At 43.2% G+C, this 9,717-nt stretch overlaps 1 protein-coding gene across 9 annotated transcripts in view; it reads left to right on the top strand.

Moving 5' to 3' along the window:
- Positions 1-906: 906 nt before the first annotated feature.
- The window catches only part of INTS6L (integrator complex subunit 6 like), a 57,078-nt gene continuing 48,267 nt past the window's right edge, over positions 907-9,717 (top strand). For 7 of the 9 annotated variants that reach the window (XR_015159591.1, XR_015159590.1, XM_086389163.1 and 4 more), the window contains exons 1-2: positions 907-1,414; positions 1,555-1,632. Coding sequence is in view for 5 of the 9 variants with exons in the window: in XM_086389163.1 (XP_086245289.1) it covers positions 1,304-1,414; positions 1,555-1,632 (189 nt within the window). In the remaining 4 variants the exon portion in view is untranslated. The remainder of the gene's footprint in view (positions 1,415-1,554; positions 1,633-9,717) is intronic. The other 2 variants (XM_086389167.1, XM_086389166.1) reach the window with 1 other exon arrangement.

The following is a 9,717-nucleotide window of genomic DNA, read 5'->3' as shown; positions in this document are numbered from 1 at the left end:
TTTAGTTCAGGACTCCATGTTGTGCGCAGCATAGTGCTGGGAATACACACCTTCATGTTTAAAATCTGAGTTACATGAAGCAGTCAGCCAAGCGTGACTGGCCACTCATTGAGTCTGTCCCTAGAGCCACACCTGAGCACATCCCTCAGTGCTTCCTCATTTACCTGAGCTGCACTTTCCTTTACTGAAAATTGAACATAATGCCACCTACCACAATGATTTCAAAGACTAAACGAGACTAATGTGGATGGCTGACACTTCATAGGTGCTCAATAAATGTGAGTTGAATCAGAAACCAGGTTGGCAAACCTTCCGTGTGTAAAGGCTGCAGAGACACAACAGTAGGTAGAATCATCACAGGCAGGCCAATACTTTGAAGTGCTCAACGAAACTGAAGAAGCTTGTGCACACAAAACGCCAGTTTAGGTAACTGTGCTTTAGTTTCCTTTCTAAGTAGAGATACGTGGAATGCAAGGCCAGCAACAGACTTACAAATACTGACCAAGAGTGGGGAGGGATCTGAAGGAATGCAAGTAAGTCTTGCCAGGAAAGAAGTTTGCTGCTTCTGAAATGTTTCGGTCTTAGCCACTGGCAGGATTGATCGATTGCAGTAAGCAGTTTTCTGTGCAGCCTGTCCAAGCATCTGTTTCTGTACTTCTGCACAACTGTTGCTCAAATTCACTCTTCTTTTCGAATTATCATCTTTAAAGAGCAAGCGCAAAATCCATTCAAGCCACCCTAAGTATCCTAACAGCTTCCAAGTCCTCTAAAGGAGGGTCCTTAACATTTCCCCTTACCCCCTGCCTGGGTTCAAACTTCAACTCCCAAGGTCCGCCCAAGTCCCTCCCCTTGCCCTGTCATCTAATGAATATGCAAATACCACATAATTGGCAGCCAATGGCGTGGGTTCTGGTCACATGGTGCCCATGGTAGGTGAGCGGACAGAAGTTGTGTGTCGGTGAACAGAGACAGCTCTCAGTCTGGGGCGAGCGCTTCAGTGAGCGTGGACGGATGCTCGGGTAGTAGTCTCTGCGGCAGCAGCAGCGGCAGTAGTGGTGCCAGAAGAGAGGAAGGGGGAGGGCCCCGAGGGCTACACACGCTCACATTTTCAAGTTCCCTTGTTGGGAGAAGAGGTGGGGCTGCAAAAAGAGGAGGCCAGGAGCAGTTCCATCCGTCCCGTCCCGTCTTCCTCTTGCTCCCTGCACCCTGGCTCTGCGAGAGTTGAGGGTTCAGGTGGCAGTACGCGGCAGTGAGGGCAAGAGGGCCAAGAGAGTGGGGAGCGGAGCCAGGGGTGTGGGGGAAGATGCCCATCCTGCTGTTCCTCATAGACACGTCCGCCTCTATGAACCAGCGCACTGACCTGGGCACCTCCTATTTGGATATTGCCAAAGGCGCTGTGGAGTTATTCTTGAAGGTAAAGGGAGGGGAGGGGAGAGATGGGGAGAGTTCCCGAAGGATGGGGTTGGTGGTGGATTTAGGTGCTTCTGTAACGCTGGTATCGCCCCCTCCACCCCCTTCCCTTCGCGGCCCCCTCCGTCATCCCTCGTCCTGTAGCTGCGTGCCCGGGATCCGGCCAGCCGCGGAGACAGGTACATGCTGGTCACCTACGACGAACCCCCGTATTGCATCAAGGTAAAGGGCCATCCAGGGGGTGGGCCGGGCGGGAAGCAGGAGCCAGTCGGCCTGGGCAGTCGAGACCCCCTGCCCCCGCCCGAGGCGGTCCTGCGTCGCCAGGCGGGGCGGGCAGGGCGGGGTGGGGTGGGGGCGAGGGCGGGGGGAGTGGTGACTCCGCAGCTTCCGAGGAGCCGCGGCGCCTGGGGTCGGTAAGGCGGCCGGGGGAGGGGCGGCCCCGAGGAGAAACCGCAGGAGAGCCGGGCTGGTGGCGGCGACGGGCACAGCTGCCTCGGAAGATGGCGGACATTTTGCTTTTGTATGAACCGGAGAGGGAGACCGAGGGCGCTGCTGAGATGGAAAGGAGGGAGGGGAGGGAGGAGAGGAGAAGGTGGGCCCGAGACGCGAAGGGAGGCTGCGGACGGGCCCGCCCCTTCGGGTCGCACCGCGCGCGGCGGAGGCCGAGGGGCCGAACGGCGCCGGCTTCTCCGCCCCGAGGTGCTGCGGACTCGCGCGCGGGTTTTCCTGGCGCCCGGGCTCCGCCCCCGGCCCCTCCTCCCCACTCCTCCCGCCCTGCGCTGCTTCTCCTCCCTCTCTTCCTCCCGCTCCCCTCCCCTTCCTGCTGAGAGCGTGGCAGAGCCGGCCGCCGGCCTTCAAAGATTAGACTGCTGCTTTTGTGCGTCTGTGGTCTCTAACCCACCCCCACCCAATGGAAAATCAGTCCGCGGAGCCAGCCTCCCAACCCCCCGGCCCGCAGAAACAGTCCTGTTCACTGCTTCTCCTGTGTCGGTCCGGTTAACCCCGGGTCTGTTACCTTAGCTACTGTTAGTGTTTCATTGTAGATTCCACCCAAGCCGCGACGGGGTGGGGCGGGGAGATGCCTAGTCGGAACCCGCGGGGACAGAGCTTTTGGGGGACCTGGCCTACCTACTGACATCATAAATTAGGTTTGTGTTAGTCACGTAGGGATTTGTCCAGGGAAGAGAAAGGAAGGAAGGGGAGGACTCGCTGTGCGCAGTTACAATAGCCAAATTCGATGACTTGATCCACGGGGTTCTGACCTGCAGGAGAGAAGTAGGGAGCATTTCACCTTCCAGACCTCATCCTAATGGTGCGGAGATAAAGAACTGCTTTGCCTGCAGTGGCCCGATAAAATACAATTCAGACTATTAATGCAACCTGCTTAAGAGTCCTGCTTGCATATTGAAATTTTAAACATATATTACCATAATCCTTGACGTCTATTGCTAGATGCCCTCTTTTTCTCAAATTCTCTTAACAGAGCCGAGGAGGCACTGAATGTGTTATAATCCGTTTTAGCCGAGTGAGGTGTTTAAAAGAATGGAACCTACCAAACTGAATAGTTGGCTAAAGAGAGCGTTCCTTCAGAAGTAAAACCGAAGAGAGACTTTACTTTTGTAACTCGTATCTTCGGTTAACAGTTTGATTATTAGGTTCCCCTGAAAACCATTCTGGTTTTAATGCTTTATTTTCTGTTTTTGATTTATCTATTTAGAAAAATGGAGCAAGTAGACATCTTTAAGAAGGCCATAAGTTTTTTAACATGTCAGTTTCCTACAAGGGTGTGACCATTTTTTTTCCACATAGAAAAGCAGATGTTTGTCCATCCTAAGTATGAAAGTCTACACCCTTGGAGTACTAATACAGATAAGAACCCACTGTTGTACTGTGGCCATTTGAAATCCTCCTTATTTTGAAATAGTAAACAGGATAAATTACAAAGCAGTAGACGTTTTTTTCTTTTAAGGAGTAATTTAGTTAACATTTTGCTGAACAATATTGTAAAGTTAAAAAATAAAATTAAAAACATTTTGCTGAACACCAAGACTCATAGATGAAAAATTATTTTTGATCTATAAAGCTTTTATGGCAATATTTACAGAATCTTTGGAAAGGAAAAAGAAAGTCTGGCCCCCCTCTTAACCATCATCACAGCTTTTTTTTTTTAACCTAGCATTGTAATCAGTGTACTATATTACTTTTGAATTCTACCTTTCCCATCTGTTTTGTTCTATGAATTATTCCCAGTAGCCACATAGTCTTCATACTTAAAATTTTTCGTGGCCGTGTAACTTACCCATGGTATTTTAGATGCTCCAGGTAGTTCTGTGGGCAGAGGGGAAAAGTTGAATTTTGTTTTTAGTGGAAATTTCATCTGTCAGCTTTTTATCTTGCAATCTTGTACACTACATTTTATCCTGAAGTAAAAAACATTCTTCTAAGCTGGCTTTGATCTTTTTTTTATGTGGACAGCTATGTGAAGACACTTTGATTAACACTTCCAATTGCTAATCATGAGCTATCCTCTTCCTTACGCTTTTCCAAAGTCATTCAGGTTTTTTCTTTTTAATCTTATATGATACCTACATGTGCTGGGGAACAATTACTGATTTTAGTGATGTTTTTGTCATTTTGCTGTCTATAACTGAATTGCTAATGATATACCATATTTTGGTAGCACTTTCTTTCTCTGAGTCCCTTTCAGTCACTCTTTTGCAGCCCACCCCATCCCTCCCCTCAGCATGTGGTAACTATTTGTTCTTCTGCTTCTAGGACCTAGCCATTTTGGAAGGTCTGAAATTTTAGAACATCTGGTGAATTTTTCTTAAAATTTAATCTAATCTTTCACTTGCTGATAGCTGGGAGCCATAAATGTCTGTTTTCTGTCACACCAATTATCAAATAGGTCTTTATTTGACTGTCAGCAGGCGTCTTAGTTCCTACTTAAAACTTCACTCTTCCCTAGGAGTCTGAGGTCCTTTCAGCAAAGTAATGTTAGATGAAGTTTTATTTGTAACTTATTTTTCTGCAGAATAACGTGAAGTGTATTTTTGGGTTTCTCTACAGTTGGAGGGCTTTATCTCTTGTCAAAGAAACTGCTTACTTATTTCTCAGGTCTTGGTTATGTCCAACTGTAAACACTGCAAAACTGATTTTTTTCCTAGTAGAAGATTCAATTGTATTGGTGGTGTAACAGGCATGAGTTGTGCATTTGGTTGGAAGGTTTATTCCCTAACAGGCGTGGAACTATTCCCAGTATATCCACTTACAAGCTCTGACAATAAATCTTGTTGTGAAAAGTTACTGTGACTGGAATTCTTCACTAAAGTGTACTGTTAAGCATATGAATATAGTATTTCACCCAGGACTTCGTTGCTTCTTACTGCATAGCTCTTTTAAAATTAGTCATACCTGTTACTTGCAGTCAGCTTGACATGGGTGGAAGAAAGTTTGATTTGGGGAACCGTATAAAAGGCATACGAAATGCAAGTATTTTGTGCTACATCTGCTTCAAGTGTTGCTTTGTAGACACATTTTATACATAGTGTCACAAGTGTTAACACTACATTTATACAATGGTATCTCTAGTGTACATAGCTAGGTTGAAGCTGTTTAATATTTTAAAATTTCCAGTGTATCCTTATAAGACTAATACATGGTTTTAAGAAGTGGGGTGGGTTTCTTTTCTCTTTTTTTGGTATAATAGTTCTTAATAGATTTGGCTGAGGTTCTGCTGTCTTGTATGTTTTGTTTTGCTATGAGTCATAATTTCCTTTTATTCAGTGAATAGCAGAGGTAAGCTTGTCACTACTACTAAGTCTGAGCAAATTGAGGGCGTCAAGAAGAAAGTGAGCCATGAGACTGGAGTAGATAATAAGTATTCAACATAGTTTGATGTTTGAAGCTACTTTCTTAAAATGATTTCTTTTTATTGAAGGCAATACTATTTTTTAAACATAAAACTGAGTCAGTTTTCTAGAAATAGCTGGAACACATGTATACATCGCAGACAGACATATTTTTTTTAAATATAAATAGGGAGAGATGTTTCCAAGAAATATCCCAAGTCTGTAATTCGAAACAGAGAGCATTTGTAAAAGTAAAAATTTCCCTTGAGTGTTGCTTTTCACATCCTATAGCCAGTCTTGCTTACTGGTATCTGTGTGCCTCTGTCAACATGTATCAGCAAAAGGCAGCATTTTGGCTTACAGATTTAGGAAGTGAACCTATGCTTTTTAAGTGATCTTTGTTGCAAATATTTACTGGTATTTTAAACTAAGGCTTAACTTTGTCATATGCCCATGAGTATATTTTGTGGGCCTAATTTGGAAAAGGAGTGACTTCTAGGGGAGCCTTTCACTGTGGTTGGAAGCTAAGAAAGTGCTTTTGGGTGAAACAGCAGTAAAGTAGCCTGTGAGAACAATCAGAGGCAATTGCATCGAAAACTCAAAATGCTACAAAGGTGGTGCGTCTACTTTTATGATTAGTTGTTTCTTCCCTGACCATGTTTCCTTTTCACCTTCCTCACTAGCCATTTGAAGCATTATTTTGAAATTGAAAGAAAGGAAAAAAATCATCAACAAAATGAAAAGACAACCTGCTGAATGGGAGAAAATCTTTGCAAATTATATATCTGATAAGATGTTACTATCTAAAATCTTACAAGAACTCACATAACTCAATAGCAGAAAAAAAAACGAAACAATCTGATTTTAAAAATGGGCAGAAGATCTGAATAGACAGTTTTTCAAAGAAGATACACAGATGGACAGCAGGCTCATGAAAAGATGCTCACCATCACTAATCATCAGGGAAATGCAAATAAAACCACAATAGGATACCACCTCAGGCCTGTTAGAGTAGCTATTATCAAAAAGACAACAAATAACAAGTGTTGGAAAGGATTTGGAGAAAAGGGAACCCTCCTCTGCTGTCGGTGGGAATGTAAATTTGTGCAGCCACTGTGGAAAGCTGTATGGAGGTTCCTCAAAAGATTAAAGCTAGAAGTAGCCTATGATCCAGCAACTCTACTTCTGGGTATTTATCTGAAGAAAATGAAAACATTAACTTGAAAAGAATATGCACCCCCATGTTCATTGCAGTTTATTTACAATAACCAAGAAATGGAAATAACCTAAGTGTTCATTGATGTGTGAATAAAGAAAATGTAGTATATACATACAATGAAATATTATTCAGCCATAAAACAGAAGGAAATCTTGCTATTTGTGACAACATGAATGAACCTTGAGGACATTATGCCAAGTGAAATAAGTCAGACAGAGAGAGACAAATACCATATGATCTCACTTAAATGTGGAATTGAAAACAAAACAAAAAAAGAACAAGCTCATAGATACAGAGAACAGATTGGTGGTTGTGAGAGGTGGAAGGTGGGGAAAGTTGGTGAAGGATGTCAAAATGTACAAACCTCCAGGTATGAAAAAGTCATGAGATGTAATGTACAGTATGGTGATGATAGTTAATAATATTGTATATTTGAAAGTTGCTAAGAAAGTAAATCTTAGAAGTTCATAAGAAAAAAGAAAAAATGTTGTAACTTTGTGTGGCAATGAGTATTAACCAGATTTATTGTGATCATTTTGCACTGTATACAAATATCAAATTATGTTGAAAACCTTAAATGAATACAGTGTTATATATCAATTACACATACATACCTAGAAGGTGAATGCCTCCAGACTTTTATCCAGCCTATAAATTAAATATATTTTACTCGAAGGAATTTTAGGAATGAAGTACTCTGACTGATAGCATTTTTTCTTTATATAAGAGTAAAGGATGGAGGAATTAGAACTTTTAGTCAGTCAGTTTAGTTGCTCAGTCGTGTCCGACTCTTTGCGACCCCATAGACTGCAGTACACCAGGCCTCCCTGTCCATCACCAATTCTCAGAGTTTACTCAAACTCATGTCCATTGAGTTGGTGATGCCATCCATGATGGCATCAGGATGGATGAGGATGCCATCTCATCCTCTGTTGTCCCCTCCTCCTCCCGCCTTCAATCTTTTCCAGCATCAGGGTCTTTTCCAATGAGTCAGTTCTTTGCATCAGGTGGCCAAAGTATTGGAGCTTCAGCATCAGTCCTTCCAGTGAATATTCAGGACTTATTTCCTTTAGGGTGGACTGGGTGGATCTCCTTGTGGTCCAGGGGACTCTCAAGAGTCTTCTCCAACACCACAGTTCAAAAGCATCAATTCTTTGGTGCTCAGGTTTTTTTATAGTCCAACTCACATCCATATATGACTACTGGAAAAACCATAGCCTTGACTAGATGGACCTTTGTTGGCAAAGTAATGTCTCTGCTTTTTAACATGCTGTCTAGGTTAGTCATAACTTTTCTTTCAAGGAACAAGCATCTTTTAATTTCATGGCTGCAATCACCATCTGCAGTGATTTTGGAGCCCCCAAAAATAAAGTCAGCCACTGTTTCCACTGTTTCCCCATCTATTTGCCATGAAGTGATGGGACCAGGTGCCATGATCTTCGTTTTCTGAATATTGAGCTTTAAGCCAACTTTTTCACTCTCCTCTTTCACTTTCATCAAGAGGCTTTTGAGTTCCTCTTCACTTTCATCAAGAGGTTCTTTAGTTCTTCTTTGCTTTCCGCCATTAGAACTTGAGTAAAAGCTTATACAGAGAACCCTCCACCAGTCATGTGTATACCACCGTATTTATGTGCACTTTTGTTTGTTGTTTAGTTTTGCAGCGAATAAAATATTCCTTGTTTTAAAGAAGAGAGAGAAAAGTGGGGAAGTTTTGGTAGAAGACTAGCTCTGTGGTCAAGGGAATTAGCACTGCTATTTTCAGATTAGGTTCAAGCTGGAGGATGACTGTGGAATGCTGAGAAAATTAGGGAGTCCTGTCTGTTCTGTATTCTAAGCCTCTCTTTTGTCCATTTATTCTTTTTTACAAGTTTCTGTTTCATTCATTTAATTTTATTTATTTATTTTGACTGCTGGATCTTCGTTGCTGTGTGCAGGCTTCCTCTGGTTGTGGTGAGCAGGGCTACTCTCTAGTCATGGTGCATCGGTTTCTCATTGCAGTGGCTTCTCTTGTTGCAGCTCACAGGCTCTAGGCAAACAGGCTCAGAGCAACTAAGTCCACACCACAACTACTGAGAATAAGATCAAACTTGTGTTCCTGCATTAGTAGGTGGATTCTTAACCACTGGACTACCAGGGAAGTCCCTAGCCATTCGTTCTTATTTGCTCCTCTCTTGTTTCAACTTTCAACAATCTTCACCTGGACCATTGTGGCAGCAGCCACTCACTTGGTCTCCCTACTTCTGGTCTTGCTCACCTCTGATTCTTGTGACCTCATTGCCACTAGCTTGCTCATTCTTAAAGTAAAATAAAAACTCATTCCCACACTAAAAATTCTTCACTGACTCCCCATTATATTTCAGAATAAAATCCCTGCTCCTTAGTTTGTCTTTGCCCACAGTGTCTCCTCACGCTTTTTTCTTGGACCTCAGGCTTCAACCACAATAAGAACTTGACCATCTTCTTCAGACTCAATATGCCTTTTGCTTCTGTATCATTGCTTATGTGGTTCCCTCTGCTTGGTTAGCCTGATGTGCCTCAATTATTCATTCTACACTCTCAAAAGTCATCCTGCCCCTCTGCCCACTCCTACTGCAAACAGTGTAACAACTTCCACTATGATCCCTTAACCGTCTGTAACCGTCTGTCCAGAAGATGCCGCTTGCTTCTTACAATCACTTCCTCCCCTGAAGGTAGCCATTGGTCTAACTTTCACCACTATTTTGGTGATATGACCAAAATAGTGTTTCTGGAAGAGAAGTCTGACACTGGACTGCTACTACAGCAATCTAGGCTTTTATAAACCATATGTTCAATGAACACCCTCTGTGGACTATACTATACTGTACTTGGAGCCTAAGGTGACTCCAAGAAAAACTTGGCCCAAGGGAAGATTGGAATAGTAAAAGATATAGTCTTAATCCTCAGGATCTTGAGAATAGTCACTGAAAGAAGGTGACTGGAAAATGTGGAGTAAGGTATGGGGGATGTCAACAACAGTGGATTCTTAACCAACAGATTGGAGTCCATTCATTCCAATGGAAGGAAGGGAGGGAAGATTGACAAGACACAGTGTTAATTCAGTTTATCCAGTCAAGATTGCAACTAGCTGAGATTGGATGCAAAAGTGCTTTGAAACCTACAAGCTAGAGTTTGTACATTTCTCCTGAAAGAAAGAGCTATGAGGTGGATTTGAAGACAAATAGGGTAAGGATTTGGAGAAGGAAATGGCAACCCACT

The sequence above is a fragment of the Bos grunniens genome, chromosome X (assembly GCF_055505025.1).
Source record: "Bos grunniens cultivar Pamir isolate PY7600 chromosome X, Bosgru_T2T1.0, whole genome shotgun sequence".
Classification (NCBI taxonomy): Eukaryota; Metazoa; Chordata; class Mammalia; order Artiodactyla; family Bovidae; genus Bos; species Bos grunniens.
This window is presented reverse-complemented; position numbering and strand designations above follow the sequence as displayed.